This window comes from Zingiber officinale, chromosome 2A, assembly GCF_018446385.1.
Source record: "Zingiber officinale cultivar Zhangliang chromosome 2A, Zo_v1.1, whole genome shotgun sequence".
In the NCBI taxonomy this organism is placed as follows: Eukaryota; Viridiplantae; Streptophyta; class Magnoliopsida; order Zingiberales; family Zingiberaceae; genus Zingiber; species Zingiber officinale.
In genome coordinates, this window is record NC_055988.1 from 51,280,378 (window position 1) to 51,300,045 (window position 19,668).

The 19,668-nt window shown below is 41.7% G+C and overlaps 1 protein-coding gene across 3 annotated transcripts; it reads right to left on the bottom strand.

Moving 5' to 3' along the window:
* Window positions 1-704: 704 nt before the first annotated feature.
* LOC122041108 (transcription factor TCP20-like) lies at window positions 705-14,147 on the bottom strand. Of its 3 annotated transcripts, none has more exons than XM_042600690.1 (3): window positions 12,947-14,147; window positions 12,846-12,880; window positions 705-734 (listed from the first exon to the last, which is right to left on the bottom strand). In XM_042600690.1, the coding sequence occupies exon 1, from the start codon at window positions 13,973-13,975 to the stop codon at window positions 13,097-13,099; it is 879 nt and encodes a 292-aa protein (XP_042456624.1). In that variant the 5' UTR covers window positions 13,976-14,147; the 3' UTR covers window positions 705-734; window positions 12,846-12,880; window positions 12,947-13,096. The 3 variants fall into 3 exon arrangements, with proteins under 3 accessions (XP_042456624.1, XP_042456623.1, XP_042456622.1); XM_042600689.1 differs by lacking the exon at window positions 705-734 and adding an exon at window positions 7,825-7,873; XM_042600688.1 differs by lacking the exon at window positions 705-734 and having other exon boundaries at window positions 12,837-12,880.
* Window positions 14,148-19,668: the final 5,521 nt, after the last annotated feature.

Here is a 19,668-nt window from a genome sequence, read left to right on the forward strand (position 1 = left end):
GTTGATCTACTGAGTTTCTTGGTCGAAACTGAGCTTCCCAATCGATCCAAACTGAACTGGATCGATTGCTTTCCCGTTGGATCGATCCACGGACCGATCCAGGCTGCTACTGGCACGGATGAACACCCTGGATCGGTCAGCTGACCGATCCAGAAGCTGCATCGCTTCTGTATGCTGCTGGATCGGTCTCCCGACCGATCCAGTACATCGGTCGGCAGACCGATCCAGGTATGTCTGGATCGGTGGGCTGACCGATCCAGGTACCTGAAGCTCTCTGGAAACTATTGTATCGTGCTGGATCGGTCGGCTGACCGATCCAGGAGGATACAGTAGCATACTGTATCTGTCTGGATCGGTCGGCTGACCGATCCAGTGACATTGCCCAGGCTCTGATCGGTCTGGAGACCGATCAGAGTTCTGATTTCGCCTGGGAGCTCTGATTTCAGCACTTTGGCGTGCCAAAATACCGCATAACAACTATCCAATGCATGATAAACTATTCTAATAACATGTAGTAACAATTCTAAACTTAAGCTAAAGCAAGGTTCATCAACTCATAACCTTTAACTACTAGAAATGCATAAAAAGCAAAGTATAAGAAAATGTCTTAAGGAAGAACTAGTTTCTAATTTGCTAAACTCTCCAAGGTCTTTTATTCCAGTTCCTGCCACACACACCATCCGTTGCATTATCCTCCAGCTCCCTCTGCTAGTCCATCTTTCCTTTACCTTTATCTGCAGTATAAGGAAAAATAGTATCTGTAAGCTTAAAGCTTAGTAAGAAACCATCTACCTCACAAAAACATGCAACGATGCAAATATGATTTTAAGTCATGTTGTTTAAAACATATGCTGGATATACTGAATAAACTAGCATGGCATGGCATATAAGCATACAATCATGGCATACCTAAACCTGAACATAAAAGTATGTATAACAACTGCACATAAAGTGATCATGCATATTCACAGGGAAAAACTAAACTAGAGCATGATACTGAACTGAAACTGAACTGCGCTAAAACTAATCTTAAACTATAATCACTGGATTAGATTAAGAGTTTGAAAGCTAATATCATAGTAAGTGAAAATAGTAATCATGCTGTTTGGGCCCGGCAACTGTACTTGCTGTGTGCGCATCCCTAACTAGACCCGGGTTTGCAAGTCCCAAATTTAGTAGGGTTAACTAGGTTATCTAAACCTAGGGACGACTGTGGGAGTCCAACCCAATGGATATCTGATCCAGTACAGTGCCACTGAAAATAAAATACTGAATATAGCTAACTGTTTTAACTTGCTGTTTCTAGGTTATCTGAACCTAGAGCTAGGTTATCTGAACCTAGAGGCGACTGTGGGAGCCCACTCATTGGACCGTAGTCCCATAAACTGAACTAAACTAATGCGCTGTTTTAAATGCTCCTAATGCATTTAACTGAGCTATTAAACATAACTGAGGTGGTATTTAGCTATACTAACATTTTACCGAACACTTGGTGTGCTCCAACTCTCTCCTCTAATAGGGAGGTCACCTCTAGGCACCCGACAACGTCTAGAATCTCCAACTAAAGGAGACCAACGTGTCCGGCCCGTCTAGAGGTGCTCAACTAGATCCCTAATTCCTCGAGGAGGGTTTAAACACACCCTATGTGCCGAAAAACCTGCCTATAGCTAAAACTAATGCGTAGAAAACCAAACGGAGCTATTATACTGCAGGTGAGGGGTTTCTTACCTCCTATTCGTAATTTCTTACGATTCAAACCGCTGGTTTTCCGATGGAAACGGTCCTCTCGACGATCCACTTGCGTCTTCGCGTTCCTCTCGCGGAGAAGAACCTTTTTCGTGTTGGAGTCGTCGCCGGAAGAAGTTCCCTTGGCCCTTGGGGCTTGGTGTGCCGTGAGAAGGAGGAGAGGGAGAGGCGGAGGCGAGGTTTTGAGAGGAGAAAAGTGGCGTGAGGTGAGGAGGTGCCGAACCAAACTCTTAAAATAAACCAAACCCTCTTTAAGTTTTTAATCTATATTAAGTGGTTTAATGAACCCAACTCTAATATAAATATATTTGGTTCTCCTTTCTTTCAGCATGGCCCTGCTGGGTTCAACCGGTTACTAACATTATCCCGTATACCATAGGTCTCGGGTTCGATTCCCGCCTATGCTATTTTGCGGTTTTAATTATTTTTGCTACTTCCGATACTCAGAAAATTCCGGAAAAATATCTAAAAATTCCAGAAAAATCATAGAATAATTCTAAAATAGTTTTGAGAATTTTCGGGCATTACAATCCCCCATACCTTATAAAAAGTTCGTCCTCGAACTTAGAACAATTCTGGGTACTTCTGTCTCCCAAGTTGCCTCTTCTGCTGTGTGCTATGCCAAATGACTTTGACTAATGATACTTCCTTGTTCCGCAATTTCTTAGCTGCTCGGTCTATTATCCGAACAGCCGACTATCATAACTGAGGTCTTGCGGATCTGCCGGGCTCAATCACAGGTGGCATCGGGGTATGCTTCTTGACATGGAGACATGAAATCGTTGTGGACGCGACATTTCCAGGGTAGCTCTAGCTCATATGCTACCTTGCCCACTCTTACGCTAATAAGGTATGGTTCCACATATCGGGACTAAGCTTGCCCTTCTTCCCAAAACGCATCACTCCTTCATGGGAGCTACTCGAGGAACACTTGTAGAGAACTCTAAGGGTCTGTGTCTCCGATAGCGGCTCTGATCTGTCTCTATCCTCTGGCGGATCTGCTGTATAGCTGCTGTGGAATCTGCGACTAGATCTGTCTGAAGCTCTAGTTCCTTCTGTTCACCACTCTCATACCAACAGATTGGAGATCTACACCTCCGCCCATAGAGAGCCTCGTAAGGTGCCATGCCGATAGTGGCCTGATAGCTGTTGTTGTATGCAAATTTTGCTAGACTCAGATATTTGCACCAACTTCCTTTGAAATCTAGGGCACATGCTCGGAGCATATCTTCGAGTACGATTTACTCGCTCTGTCGACCATCATCGAGGATGGAATCTGTCTTGAACTTTAACCGTGCCCAATCTTGTTGTACACACTCCTAGTGTGATGTAAATCTCTGTCTGAAATGATGGTTCATGGGACTCCATATAGTCTGACGATCTCCTGGAGATACAACTGAGCTAGCTTCTCCATGGAGTAGGATATCTTGATAGCTAAAAAGTGGGCTGATTTAGTCAACCTGTCGACTATTACCCAGATGGCATCAAAACCATTCGTGGTTCTGGGTAGTCCCACTATGAAATCCATGGAGATATCCTCCCACTTCCATTCTGGAATCTGTATAGGCTGCAGAACTCCTCCTGGTCGCTGATGTTCTGCCTTGACCCTCTGACAGGTGAGGCAGATGCTAACATATCTGGCGATGTCTCGCTTCATCCCGGACCACCAAAAACGGTTCTTCAGGTCTTGATACATTTTGGTGGAACCTGGATGCATCGCATAGGGAGTCCTGTGAGCCTCATCTAAAATTTGTCTCCGTAGCTCCTCCTGATCTGGAACACAGAGTCTGCACCAAAATACAACACCCCGCTATCGGACACTCTGAATTCTCTACTCTCTGTTTCTGCTAGCCCTTGCTTGATTTTCTAAATTTCAGGGTCCTGTTCCTGAGCTGACTGAATATCACCAAGCAAGGTAGACTCTAAGATCATAGTAGAGAGCTGTCCCACGATGAACTCGAGACTGAAATCTACGATCTCCTTCTGTAGGGGTGGTGACATGGCTGTAAGAGATAATAAGGTAGCACTGGATTTTCTGCTAAGTGCATCTGCTACCTTATTGGCTTTCCCTGGATGGTAGAGGATGTCTACATCATAGTCCTTGACCAGCTCAAGCCACCTGCGCTGTCGCATGTTCAGAAGAAATACTTCAAACTCTGATGATCTGTATACACTCTGCACTGAGCTCCATATAGGTAATGTCTCCAAATTTTGAGAGCGAACACTACTGCTGCCAGCTCAAGGTCATGAGTAGGGTAATTCTTCTCATAATCCTTGAGTTGTCTGGAGGCATAGGCTTGCATTAGTACTGCTCCTAGTCCCAATTAGAGGCATCACTATAGATGTCAAAACTCTGGTGTTTTCCGGTAGAGCCAAAATGGGAGCACCTGGTCAATCTCCTTTTAGCTCATTGAAATTCTCACAGATCCTCATCCTTTGAAATTTCTGTTCTTCCGGTAAGGGGTGGGAAGGCTATCTGGAGAAGTCCTCTACAACTTCTGTAATATCCTGCTAATCCCGAAATCTCGATCTCGCTGGCGTTCTTAGGTCTCTTCCAGTTACTTACTGCTTCTATCTTACTGGGATCTACCATAATATCATCCTTTGAGATGATGTGACCCAGGAAGGACACCTGGTCTAGCCAAAATTCACATTTCATGAACTTGGCGTATAGCTGGTTCTGCTGAAGGGTCTCCAATACTAGTTTCAGGTGCTCTGAGTGTTCTTCTTGAGTTCCTGAGTAGATAAGAATGTCATCGATAAATACAATAACAAACTTATCTAAATACTCCCTGAATACTCTGTTCATGAGATCCATGAATGTAGCTGGAGCATTTGTCACGCCAAAAGGCATGACTACGAACTCGTAATGTCCGTATCTGGTCCTGAATGCTGTCTTCGGTATATCACCCTCCTTGACCCTGACTTGGTGATATCCTGATCTGAGGTCAATCTTAGAGAACACTGCTGCTCCCTTTAACTGGTCGAACAGATCATCTATTCTGGGAAGAGGATACATGTTCTTGATCGTGACCTGATTCAGTGCTCTGTAGTCTATGCATAGCCGCATGCTTCCATCCTTCTTCTTCACGAACAGTACGGGCGCTCCCCATGGTGAGTGACTAGGGGGTATGAAACCCTTGTCAAGCAGCTCCTGTAGTTGCTCATGAAGTTCCTTCAGTTCTGATGGAGCCATGCGGTAGGGCGCCTTGGAAATAGGATTGGTGCCGGGGAAAAGCTCTATCTCAAATTCAATCTCCCTGACTGGTGCTAGGCCTGGTAACTCTTCAGGGAAGACTGCTGAGTAGTCACATACAACTTGGACCTCTGCTAGCTGTTGGTCCTTGTCCTGGCTGGTATTGACTACATGTGCTAGGTACCCCGTACATCCCGAATCCATCAACTTCTGTGCCTTCATTGCTGAGAGAAATTTTCTGGCTTTTCTCTTTGGTTCTCCGAGGTATTCAAGTATTTACGCTTGGTTGGAATCGACTTTACATTCTGACACTCTATGGAAGCAAGTATCGATCGAAAGTTCATTCCAAGGATGACGTCATAGTCAATCATTTCTAGCACTATCGGATCACAAAAGAGCTCTCATGCGCTATAATGGCCAAGCCTTTGCTCGAGCGATGCGTGGATGCCATATCTCTCTGAAGGTAGTCTCCGGCGACCACTAAGTACCTCAGGGGTATTTCTAATTTTTGGAGAACATCCCCGGCTATATATGAATGGGTTGCCCCGGTATCAAATAGAACAGTAGCACTATCTGAAAAATGCTAATCGACCTGTGACAACTGTCGAGGCATTAGCTCGTCCTCTCGGTGAGTGAGTATATCCTCGCATTCGCCATAGTGGAGGGCTTCTAATCCTGGTGATATGTGGACCCTCTAGGCGGCTGCATCGATATAACCGAGGTGGCTGCGTCTTGAATCTCTTTGTGGTGAGGAAGACCGGTCTTGTTCGGGCACTGCTTGGCCATGTGCCCTTCTTGTCCACATTTAAAGCATCCTCGTGTGCCCTTGCGACAAACCCCTAGGTGGAATTTCCCACAAGTGGCACACTTTGGATAACTGGGTCGCTTGCTAGATGGTCCTCCTTTTGAGTCACTCCATGATTTGCGCTTGTTGTTGGAGTTCCCTTTCCAGTTGGAGCTGTGGCCTTGCTGTTTTTGAGTGTGAGAGTTCCCTTGGCCTTTGGACTCTGAGGGGACTTGCTTCTGCTGCTTTATGCTGTTCTGGTAATGCTCTGTGGTCAAGGCACTGCTCACTAACTCCTCTGTGGTTTGTGGCCTATGTATGCCACCAGCCACGTTCACTGCTATCTCTGGCCTCAGCATCTTGAGCATCAACCGGATTCGTTCCTTCTCTGTGCTGACTAGCTCTGGGCATAGACGAGTCAACCTGTTGAATTTCTTCACGGCTTCCTCAACTGATAGGCTGCCTTGACGAAACTCAGTGAACTCGTCGTAGTGGCGGTTTGTAACCCGCATATGAAAGAATTCCTCGAAGAATTCCTTCTCGAAGTCAGCATTCATTGGGCGCTTCGTTCTGATTCTTTCCCACCACATGCGTGCGTCTCCTGTCAGGCCTAAGGAGGCACACTTCACCTTCTCGTGTTCTGGCCAGTCCAGAAGCTCCATCGTGCTCTCCAGTGTTTTGAACCAGGCTTGTGCATCCCATGGTTCACTAGTGCCTGAGAAGTTCTCTGGCTTGACCCGCTGCCACTGGATCAGATAGGCTTCCTTTCTTGGCTCAGCTGCTGGGTCTACTGGGTCTTTGTCAGAGTGGTGGTGGAACCTCTAAGACTCTGGAGTCGTCGATTTGACTGGGGGGTATTCTGCTGGTTAGCCTTTAAGGTGGCTATTTCTTGTTGCTGTTCAGCTAGAATTGAGCCACTAATGTTGTAAGGTCGGGAGGAGGCACTGAACTGCCTGCCTCGTGCTAGTGCTTAGTTGGGCGTCCTCGTGCCATTTCTAACGACATAGAGAACATAACATAACTAAGGTAATAGCAGTTATATAACTACTGATATCATGTTAAAAGACTAGCACAGACTAACAGGCAATAGACATATAAACATGAACTGTAACTAGAAAGCAAGAAACAATAAAGAGAGTAGAGGTATCCTTACTTGGAAGCTGCAGGTACAATGCTGATGTGTGTGTAGGGAGTATGGAATACTGCTCTGATACCACTCTGTAACGACCCGCCTTCTAACTACTAGGCTGTAAGGCGAATCGCTACAGTTGTACTGTACTGACTGTGCGGAAAACTGATCTAATTTAAATTTTTCTACTAATTGATGACTGTTCTTGGTTCTACATGTGCTAAAGGATGCAATCTGAGGAACACAAAGCGTATCCTACATCCCCCATGGACTAGAAGTTGATCTACTGAGTTTCTTGGTCGAAACTGAGCTTCCCAATCGATCCAAACTGAACTGGATCGATTGCTTTCCCGTTGGATCGATCCACGGACCGATCCAGGCTGCTACTGGCACGGATGAACACCCTGGATCGGTCAGCTGACCGATCCAGAAGCTGCATCGCTTCTGTATGCTGCTGGATCGGTCTCCCGACCGATCCAGGAGTACACTGATCGGTCGGCAGACCGATCCAGGTATGTCTGGATCGGTCGGCTGACCGATCCAGGTACCTGAAGTTCTCTGGAAACTGCTGTATCGTGCTGGATCGGTCGGCTGACCGATCCAGGAGGATACAGTAGCGTACAGCATCTGTCTGGATCGGTCGGCTGACCGATCCAGTGGCACTGCCCAGGCTCTGATCGGTCTGGAGACCGATCAGAGTTCTGATTTCGCCTGGGAACTCTGATTTCAGCACTCTGGCGTGCCAAAATACCGCATAACAACTATCCAATGCATGATAAACTATTCTAATAACATGTAGTAACAATTCTAAACTTAAGCTAAAGCAAGGTTCATCAACTCATAACCTTTAACTACTAGAAATGCATAAAAAGCAAAGTATAAGAAAATGTCTTAAGGAAGAACTAGTTTCTAATTTGCTAAACTCTCCAAGGTCTTTTATTCCAGTTCCTGCCACACACACCATCCTTTGCATTGTCCTCCAGCTCCCTCTGCTAGTCCATCTTTCCTTTACCTTTATCTGCAGTATAAGGAAAAATAGTATCTGTAAGCTTAAAGCTTAGTAAGAAACCATCTACCTCACAAAAACATGCAACGATGCAAATATGATTTTAAATCATGCTGTTTAAAACATATGCTGGATATACTGAATAAACTAGCATGGCATGGCATATAAGCATACAATCATGGCATACCTAAACCTGAACATAAAAGCATGTATAACAACTGCACATAAAGTGATCATGCATATTCACAGGGAAAAACTAAACTGGAGCATGATACTGAACTGAAGCTAAAACTGATCTTAAACTATAATCACTGGATTAGATTAAGAGTTTGAAAGCTAATATCATAATAAGTGAAAATAGTAATCATGTTGTTTGGGCCTGTACTTCTATGCGTGCATCCCTAACTAGACCCGGGTTTGCAAGTCCGAATTTAGTAGGGTTAACTAGGTTATCTAAACCTAGGGACGATTGGGAGTCTAACCCAATGGATATCGATCGATGCAGTGCCCTTGAAAATAAAATCTTGAATATAGCTATTGTTTTAACTTGTTTCTAGGTTATACGAACCTAGAACTAGGTTATCTGAACCTAGAGCGTGTGGGAGCCCACCCATTGGACCGTAGTCCCATAAACTGAACTAAACTAATGCGCTGTTTTAAATGCTCCTAATGCATTTAACTGAGCTATTAAACATAACTGAGGTGGTATTTAGCTATACTAACATTTTACCGAATACTTGGTGTGCTCTAACTCTCTCCTCTAATAGGGAGATCACCTCTAGGCACCCGACAACGTCTAGAATCTCCAACTAAAGGAGACCAACGTGTCCGGCCCGTCTAGAGGTGCTCAACTAGATCCCTAATTCCTCGAGGAGGGTTTAAACACACCCTATGTGCCGAAAAACCTGCCTATAGCTAAAACTAATGCGTAGAAAACCAAACGGAGCTATTATACTGCAGGTGAGGGGTTTCTTACCTCCTATTCGTAATTTCTTACGATTCAAACCGCTGGTTTTATGATGGAAACGGTCCTCTCGACGATCCACTTGCGTCTTCGCGTTCCTCTCGCGGAGAAGAACCTTTTTCGTGTTGGAGTCGTCGCCGGAAGAAGTTCTCTTGGCCCTTGGGGCTTGGTGTGTCGTGAGAAGGAGGAGAGGGAGAGGCGGCGGCGAGGTTTTGAGAGGAGAAAAGTGGCGTGAGGTGAGGAGGTGCCGAACCAAACTCTTAAAATAAACCAAACCCTCTTTAAGTTTTTAATCTATATTAAGTGGTTTAATGAACCCAACTCTAATATAAATATATTTGGTTCTCCTTTCTTTCAGCACGGCCCTGCTGGGTTCAACCGGTTACTAACATTATCCCGTATACCATAGGTCTCGGGTTCGATTCCCGCCTAAGCTATTTTGCGGTTTTAATTATTTTTGCTACTTTTGATACTCGGAAAATTCCGGAAAAATATCTAAAAATTCCAGAAAAATCATAGAATAATTCTAAAATAGTTTTGAGAATTTTCGGGCGTTACACTAGGTACCTATCTGGGGTCCTCTGTGTGGTGGAACGGGTAATGTTTGGTGCTCAGGTGCTAGAATCACAACTGGTGCGGTGACTTCTTTCTTCCGGGCAGTCTACGCTTCTTCGACATTAATGAATTCAGTCGTTCGATCTAGCAAAAGATCAAAGTTCCTTGGAAGTCTCCTAACCAAGAAGCAAGAGAAGTGATTATCAGCGAGCCCTTAGGAGAAGGTACTCACCAGAATCTCGGTGGGCTGTGGGGACATTTATAGCCACTTGATTGAATTTTTTGATATAGACCCTAAGCGTCTCTTTAGGCCCCTGCTTAAGGGAGAAACAACTCAGGGGTGTCTTCTAGTATCAGCGACTGCTAACGAAGTGGTGGAGGGAAATCTTGCAAAAATCCTTAAAATTACAGATGGATTCGACCGGCAATTGCTAGAACCATCATTGAGGTGAGCCAACGAGTGTAGTAAGGAACACTCGACACTTTACATTGTTAGTATATTGATGCAGGAGGGTGGCATGCTCAAATTTGAGGAGATGATCCTCAGGGTCTGTTGATCCTGAGTATTCTCCTATCACCAAGGATTGGTAATGCTTCGACAACTTATCTTCCAGCATCCTCTAAAAAAAGGGGGTGCTAATTTGTTCAGGGGAACTACATGTTGCTAGAACTTTCCCCCTGCATCTATCTCAGACAAGTGCTTCTAGAGAGGATTCTTGGTGTGGTTCTTCTTGGCTCATGTGCTCGAGCGGCGTGTGAAAGAGAGCTCGATGGCATGGAACTAGTGAGTGAGACGCCAGCAGTAAATGAGGTGGTCCTTCCTCCCTATCTCCTCTCTCTTTGTGATGGGATGTTGTTGATGCAATAGGATTAGGTGGCGGCAGAATGCCACTGGTAGCTACTTGTTTTTGTTGTTGTAATAATTTTTGTGCCCAGGCATTGATGAGCAGGTCTAGATCTTCTTGTGTTAGGGTAAAGGTAGTAAGTCGTCCGATTTCTTCCATCTCTGATCTTCAGATTTAGGTGGATGTTCCCATCGACGATGCTAAATTTGATCTTGTCTCAAAACTGCAAAGATGACGTACTAGGAACGGTGGCTTAATGGCTGGTAAAAGACTTTTTACTCCATAGAAAAGCTTCCTCTTGATCCTGCGCACACGAAGACAATCCAACAAAATATCGCACCTAGAAACTAAGGGGAGTCCCTGGTGAAGGCCCTCCAATGCTCAAGTCAGTGCAAGTCTGGAAGGGTGAGTAGAGAACGTGCACACGAGAATAAGTTGCAGATGTTCAGAGAATGCACCTTCTTCATGGAGAGGACTCCCCCTTTATATTTCACCTCACATAACCTCCGTAATTATGAGGTGGCATAGTGTGTCATAGTTTGTTATATAAAGGAATGTGTACAACCTAAGCAATGTGTAATAATTGCCTGAAGAATCTTCCCTTTGTCCACATATATACATTTTTGTCGTTTATATTTACGTCATTGCTCAGATTGTTAAAGGAATATGCTGTTATAAATGGTCTGTTGATAGATATAGGATGGCCCTTGAAGAAGATTCTAGAAGAATATTCTCTGACATATAGTTATTATTCTAAGAGGTTGTTAGATTCTCTGATCATGTTGTCAGCTGAGTATATCTTAGATGACCTATAATGCCGGTCATTTTTATGCCTGTTCTCTTATTAAACTGTTGTGTTATATATTGAAAACTATTTAGAAATCTGTTTGGGGAATGATATAATGCTTTGGATATATTGGGAGTCTATTTGAGAAATATTATGATAACCTGTGCATGCTGGAAATCCGATTGGTTAGTAATATGAAACTAACCGTCTTAAGCCTTGTCGATATTTTGTTAGGCCAAGCTTATAACAAGTCTCTAGAGAAATGAAGTTGTGTTATGAGAGGTTCGATCGATATTATTGAGCCAAAGTGCCTTAGGCCCAGTAGGCCCTTTGTCTGACTGGGAGTATAATAATTTGTAGGTAAAGTGCACTTAGAATTCCAACCAGATCTATAAAGCGACCTTAAACTTATGCACATAGGACACGAGTATAATCCATAAAACCCGTTATGGTCGGTCAACTATGAGGTGGGTCGGTCATTCTAGTCGATCTATAAGTATGGTCATCCTTAAACTCGATCGGCTATTCAGTGTCCGGATACGCCGTCTCTTTAGTTCAAGAGTAAAGCATTGAATCTCTTATGTTTGATCAGCTTAAGGGTCAGCTGACTTTTTTTCGCACGACTTGAATTCGACCAGGCCAATCCGGTGAGCCTTAGCGCTGGGCAGCCAATTAAAGCCAGGTGAGGAGATGTTTTTCTTTATTGCCTTTGACCACCATATCACCTTGACTTTGACCGCAACGTCAACTCCTGGGTCAGCTCGTTACAATTCGTATCAATACATTTTAAAAAATATATAGAGCTCTATTATAGCAACTCAAATATTTTCCTATATTTTCTCATATTTGTTATTTTTTTCTACAAATATATCATTTTCCAACAAAGAGTGGTAGCATATACAATTTACACGACTAAGACGCTCTCAATAAAGTTGTCAGGCGAATTGGTTCATGGCAGGGCCGAACGGTTTAGAAAATCTTCAATTCAACCCAATCTAAGATACATTACGGGTTACATGAGGCCGATCCATGAGCCCATATATATATATATATATATATATATATATATATATATATATATATATATATATATATATATATATATATAAAAGATTGGAGTTTTTAATGGAATAACAAGTTTAGCCCACACGTTTTATTTTAAGTTTTGAGTTTTGAAAAAAAATCTTCTCAGCCCACAAGTCAACCTAAGCCCACTACGAGCTAGCCCGCCTGAACCCACAACTCGCTCAAGTGGGTCCGTTTAAGCTCGTTTTTAAATGGATTGATAAAATTTCAATTCAACCTAGAAAAATTGTTTAATGGAGCCGATCAATCCGACGGATCAACCTAAATTGATGATTCCACCTCTCATTTAAATGGTGTGGAGCTCTCCAAGACATAATAGAACAATGGTAAATGATAAAAGACGAATGATTTTGCTATTTCCTTACAAGCTAAGAAACAATGTCCCTACAAATAACATAAATAGTTTAAGTAAATCCAACAAAAGCTACCGCATCAGTGTAAAGTTTATTCTTCTTCATACTACTATATAGATAAAAAAGATAGCTCACTGAATGAAACTTTCATTAGGTAGATTCGAGGAAGAATTTATTATATAGATAAATATAAAGTAATAAATTTGTTATTATGCTAAGGTTTCCTTATAGATAAATGAAAAGGAAAAAAGTATATATAAAGCTAAAACTTGACATTTAAATGTTGAATTTCTCTTTTTAGGAAAAATTTAATACAATCAGTACAAACGTGCATGGTAAACTTTTATATAGTGAAAAAAAAAGACCAATATTTTTCCAAGGATTATATACAAACCTCAAAATGAAGCACCTTCAGCTGCATGCATGCACCTGCGACCAAATTATGATGACTTTTAACTGATCAACAAAGAAATCGATATTAACAGAAACAATTACCATTAATGGATGGTGGCTTGACTGTTCGTCCAAAATCAAAGGCAACTCGCAATCCCAAATCCAAGAACCCAATACTTGAAAATATTTCTCTTTTGTCTTGCAATCGAGTAGGGGCCGCAAAGAGAAAGATTCAATACTTTGCAGTGCCTGCTACTGTTCTGACCCCTCTGAATTTTCGTTCGGAGTGAGAGATTGCTGCCTTTGATCTTCCTCTTGTTGATCCTGCTGGTGCAAGTGATCACCTGCGGATACGGTGGCGGCGGCGCTGCCCTGGCCTGTGTGGTGATAGAATTGGGTGAAGGAGTGAGGAGGATTGAGGATACCAAGTTGCGCGTGTTGTGATAATCCGAGCTCCAATCCGGTCATCGCCTGCTTCTGCCCGCTGAGAAGCGACGTGAAGCTCATGGGATTGATGCTGCTTCCGGGCAATTCCAGGCCGGCGAACCCAATCCTCGGCAAATTTGACGCCAAAGGCACGGCCCCCATCGCCGCCGCAGACTGGAACAAAGCGGCGTTGAACCCGTCGACGGGCGGCAGCCACAGCTCCGGGTGCGACCTGAAGCCGAACGCGGCCCAATTGGCCCTTTCCGAACCTAATTCATGGAGCTTGCTCTGGTGGAGACCGGCGGCGGCCGCAGAGGAGGAGGGAACCAGGCTGGCGGCGGCGGAGGACGCGAGGACCGAGGCCGGGATGGTTCCGGACCCGGTGGCGGAGATGATCGACGGCTCGGCCTGCTGGAGCAACCACTGGATTGTCTCTCCGTCGGACTTGTGCCCCAGCTCGCGAGTCAGCTGGAAGATCCTCGCCGCGCAGAGGGCAGGCATACGCACCCGCCTCCCACGGCCGTCCACCTTCGTGTGGCGGTCCTTGTTCGAGCTCCGCTTCGGCGCAAGCAGCCGCCTTTGCTCTCCTTTCTCAGCCGCCCCCACCTGCTCCGCCTCCCTGCTGGGCTGAGGGGCCATGCCACGCTGTCTTTCCCTCAGATCAGCTTCCTCCGGCGCTCCCTTCCCCGACTCTTTCGAACTCATTCAATCAATCGGAAGAAGCAATTTTTATCCCAAAAAAGAAAGGAAAAAAAAAACACGCAGCGACTTTGTGGTCTTGGAATTGAGATGAGGAAGAGAGCGGCGCAGGCGCTAGAACTCGACGACCACGTTGACTTTGTGGTATTAAACTGCCATCCTATCATAACCGAGGAGGAAGACGGCCAACAAATTCATAAATATACAAAATAAAATATAAAAAATAAAATTTAAATTTAAAAAAAAAGTTAAAAAATGATAAAAACCAAAAGGACTGAAATTATCACACCCCGACTTTGATTTTTTACGAGGGCACCCTCACCCCATATACAATTCCCCAAGTACCCTTAAGTATATTAATCTCATTATTATCTCTAGTTTTATATTTCTCGTTTAAATCTTGAATTGGGGGTGTGTGTGATAATAGCTACAAATTTATAGTTGTTATACAATTGTAGCAACTAAAGTTTGATAGTTACTATATAATTATAGCAACTATGAAATTATAATTATTACAACATGAATATTAAATAAGTCTTAAGAGGTTATAACATTTCACTTAAGTTGAATCACGGGACAAAGAATATATCAAATTAATGTTCGTTCATATATCTATATTTGTTTTCATATGTAACTCATAATAGCCTAGTCTTAAGTCTAAAAAATATCGTTTAAAGTCTTTTTGAAGGCTTTGAAAAATTTTAGTCCTCTTTATTAAGGTATTTTACATATTATAATAGTTACGAAATCGTAACTGCTATAACTATTGTATTATAATAACTACGAAATTGTAACTACTATAACTATACATTATAACTGTTACAGTTATAGTAATTATAAAATTATAGATGATACAATTATTATAACAATTATGAAATTGTAGCTGCTATAATTATAAATTATAATTGTTATAATTACAATAGTATGATCCGTAATTACTATAATATATATAACAACTAAAATTTTATAACTTTTATTGATTGATTTAAAATTTAAATAAGAGAAATAAATGGATTAATAATAAAAATAGTATAATAATTTTAAACAATATATTGAAGAACAATTATATTTTTTACAATAGGGTGGAATGTTTTTTTAATAAAAAAATTAAAATAGATGGCCCTTTTAATATTTGAACAAGATAAGAGTGTTCTTTGACTTTGGTAACTATAAAAAAAAATCCACCTCTTGATTTGTGTCTGCTTAATTCTCCACTGTTTGACTTAAAAAGATGGAAATTCGACGGGCTAAATTCCTTCCCTATGCCTCCTCCTTTGTGATTCCTCTCCCCCTCTGTCTGCTGTCGCTGTTACGTTACACCCTGGAACTCATAATGGCATCCACTTATTTTTCTCTGCAGATGCCTAGCTCTGAATATTATAACGCAAGATTATTATTCCTGCTGGAAAGAAGGAGAGATATTTTTATAGAGAACAGTGGAATAATTGTAGAGGGTGGCCAATTTCTTGGCCTTATCATCTCTGTCCAGAAGAGAATAATTCAAGCTAATGCTGTTCCTTTCTTTCCACACTTGAATATCCTATATATTACTGTCTTTATCTTATCTTTAATTTTCTTTTTTCTTGTCTAGCTGGCCGTCTCCATCCTTTTCAGACTCGTTTGATGCCCTGAATTGCTTGGATTTCAAACTTGGATTTTATTTTTGTTTAAGAAAAAAAATACTAAAGATAAGGAAAACAGACCTGGAGATAAGTAAGAGAATACTTGCTGCTCGCATGAGTTCCGACACAAGGTAGAAGATGATTGATTAGTTATCACATTCTTTTTTTTCTTTCGGTTACCTTTATGTGTTGGAGGCTTTTGATTGAGGGTCGTCCTTTCAGGGAGGTAAATTTTAAAAAATAAGCCCCTAAAACATGATCAATTTTTTTAATAACAAGATATTTTTTAAAATAAAATATAAATTAAAATATTCAAACCCTAATCTTTTAGTTGTCCTTTTACCACTACACCACACGCATAGGAACAATTAAAGATAAATTTAATCAACTTCAACTTGATGAATAGTAATTATTCAAGAGTCAAATTTTAAGCAGGAATTTTAAAAATTACAAAAATTTTCTAAAATGTAGAGAAATCGTCAATAGATTTAACCGAAATAAATTGATTTAAAATAAAAAATAATCATTTAACATCAACTAAAAATTTATTTAAATTGACCCAAAATCCTAAAATATAAAAATGAAAAAAAAAATAACCTATGACAAAAAAATTGTACCTAAAATCCTAAGATGCAAAAAGGCAAAAACAATTCTAAAACAATAATAAAAATTATTCGAAGTCTCTTGCATCAGTCATCCCAAGTTGAAAAAAACTCGCCCTCAAGTTTATAGTAATGTCATCAGACACGAAATAGGGACTCACGTGATTCACATTAAAGACAACAGAAGTATTCAAGTGACTATGAAAGCATAACCTGTATGCATTATAATTAATCTTCTGCAAGATCTCACACGATCCAATCTTCCAATCTTTAAACTCATTATATTCATCAACAGGAAATCGATTCTCAGTTAATACAGCCCAAACAAAATTATCAATATCAAAAAGTATTTGACGACGATAACTGTCAACCCAAGTCTTGTACTTGGTATTATTCTCATGAATAACTTGTTTAGCCTACTTACAAATACCAGAATATACTTTGTCATCTCATCTACTTTATGACTAAATCGTTCTATATGTAAGACAAAGTCTAAATGCAGTACCCCAAATGGGTACCACCCATAGACAATTTCAAAAGAACTTAAACATGTGGTTCTGTTTCCTGATATGTTATAAGCAAATTCTACTTGAGGTAATGCAAAATCTCACTACTTCACTACTTCGGCTTAGATTTTGCCGAACACCTCAAAAGATTGTACAAATTATGATTCACCACCTTGGTCTGACCAACTGGCTGGAGTGGTAGGTGCTGCTAAAGTTTAATTATGTTCCTACTTTTCCCCATAAGTTTTTCTAGAAATAGCTGATAAACTTAGTATCATGATTTGATCTACATGTGCAAGATACTTGACAGGGTAAAAGTCCTAGTTGTGAATCAACCAGTGATCAAGTTCTAGTGGATCTAGGAATGAGCTAAAGTTTTGGTTGAGGCCAAGTAGACAAATTCCTAGTTGGAAGTTAGGTGAATCAAGTCCAAGTGATTAAGGTTTGGCAAATAAATTCTTAGCTAGAAGCTAGGTGAATCAAATCTAAGTGATAATGCTTGGCGGATAAATTCCTAGCTGGATGCTAGGCAACTCAAGTCCAAGTGAGTGGAATCAGCTGGAGGTTGATTGCTTAATAAAAAGTCCAAGTGTGTCGAATCAGTTAGAGGCTAATTGCTTGGCAAAATAGAACTAAACGAGTTAATCTAGTCGAGTAAGTGTGAGTAACTTCATTTTCTAAATCATACTCATTACATGTAACAATTGTAAGAAAGCATGCTAGATGGTTTCAAGCAACGTATGGAGTCTGGAGCAACAACCTAGTGATAACCCTCAATGAAGAAATTTCGCAGGGTCCAAACAAGGTGACCGAGTATATGGGTGACCGAGCAGCTTTAAGCCAACCGTATAGCAACGTTATCAAAAATCCAAACATTGTGGTCAAGATGAAGTTTGACCCCTATCTTGGTGATCGGGTGGTACACGGGCTATCAGGAAGCTTCGTTAACATTATCTTACAACTAGAAGTTGCAACAACATCAACACTTGTATAAGTGACCAAGAGGGCCACAAGTGAGCAAAAGAGTACTATATAAGGAGCTTCAATGTAGAGCTTTTAATTCATCCCTTGCTCAATCATCTAGTTCTGTTTAGTGCTTTGGGTGCTCTTTTCACTTTCTGTGCTGCGACATGCTATCACATATACTTAATTTCTGATAGGCAACACCTAGAGTAATATTTTCATATTGTTTTAGTGTTGCCTTAATCTTTTTATTGTGCTTAAGAAATTATAAATTATAAATTATAAATAAGAATCAAATTTTTTAACTGTTGCGTGTCTAATTTGGTTAATCAAATTTTGTACTTCTAATTTGGCTAATCAATATGCATGCTTATACTATTATATTTCAATATAGCCTTTCTCTTTCTTAATTGAATTAGTCTAAATTAATTTATTATTTCCGTTATACAACTCTGATTAATTCATTCTATCTGCCTATTATTTTTATTGTAAAAATTCTTAACACTATTTGCTCTTCTTTAGCTAGTGTCGATCTCGATCCTATATAGTCATTCTGCAAGCTACAAAATGGGTTGATCTTGTCCGAATGAAGGAAGATGGAAAGCCAGGGATGGGGTGACAGTTGATAGGATCAAGATTTCAATCCTACAAAACAAAACCAAACCAGGGAAAGGGTCCTTGGCGTTGGCCCTCCGACGCTCAAGTCAAAATCAGGAAGAGAATGAGTAATCAAGAAAATGATAAATCTTTCCTTTTTTATACCTAGCGTACTCTTTTATACATTTTTCTGTGATCGTTCATCTACCCTTATTTAACTCTATTAATTACCAGAGGAAGGCTTCTTTGTCTTGACTTCTATGCATTGATGATAAATGTAGTGTTCTTCTTTGTCTTGGCTTCTTCATATTTAATGATAGATGGCGTGTTCTCTTTTGCTTTCTTGTCTCCTCCTGTGTAATTCACTCCTTGCGCGGTGATCTGAGCTGCTCGTTTTCCTGTCGACCGACCCATGATGCCTTGACCGGCTGGGTGATGTCCGATTGGTCACTCCTTTGCCGACCGAGATAACCATAAGCCCAATGATGACCGCCTTGACTTTGACCGAGACCGTGTCAATTGACCCGTGATAGGTGGGCCCTCCCTTATCACCGCATCACAAGCCTCCCCCTCAAATCTAGTCGAAGGAGGCTACAGGTTAGACTGACTGAACAACTGGTCCTTGGTGATTTTTACGTCCGATCGGAATGTTCGGTCCCTACTGTCTAATCGGCGCATCAACCAATGTAGCTCAGTCATTGTCTAACCATGGCAAACAGAGTGTCTAGTAACATGTTCTCTATGTAGCGCAGGGAAATGAGCGGCGATACTTGGAGAATTCTCCAAACACGCTTCTTCGAGCAGTCTTGGTCGTCGCTGATGTCACCCATATTTCTCGAAGCCCATATAAATCCTTGACAATTATGGTCGAGCACGCAACCATCCCTTTTAATCTCAGTAAATGCTACCTGGTAACCGCATGCCACATGTCTCTCTTTCTGCCATCGCACACCTAACAAGACAGGCGGATATCCTCTGCAGATGTGACTAGCGCCCCTTTGAATTCCACGATTAGATCTTCTTATAGGTTTTCGAAACCTTGGATCGGACAGTTGAGAGCGATCGGTCGTAAGGTTTATAAGCCTCGCATGTGTCGTCATCTTCTCCACTTCGTTGCCTTCGTCTTCGAGCTTCGTCGCTGTGGCATATCGCTTATTCACCAGTGGTCCTCCTATACTCCAGTAATCTCCCGCTTCTTTGATCGATTCTGCGTGATCTTCCTTGTAGGTTTTTGATCGATTCAGTCTACTATTCATTGATCGTTCATCTTCGATCTTGTTCTTTCAATGGTAAGCTCATCTTAGCCTCCCGCCATCGTCCCTAGACTCTGGTACACCTCCATTGAGTTTAGGTTCGACGCAGGCGATGTGGAGAGTATGAGGGCTACATACGAAATTCCACCTAACTAT

Coding starts and splice junctions, on each gene's coding strand:
- LOC122041108 (XM_042600690.1), bottom strand. CDS start 13,975: ATGAGTTCGAAAGAGTCGGGGAAGGGAGCGCCGGAGGAAGCTGATCTG.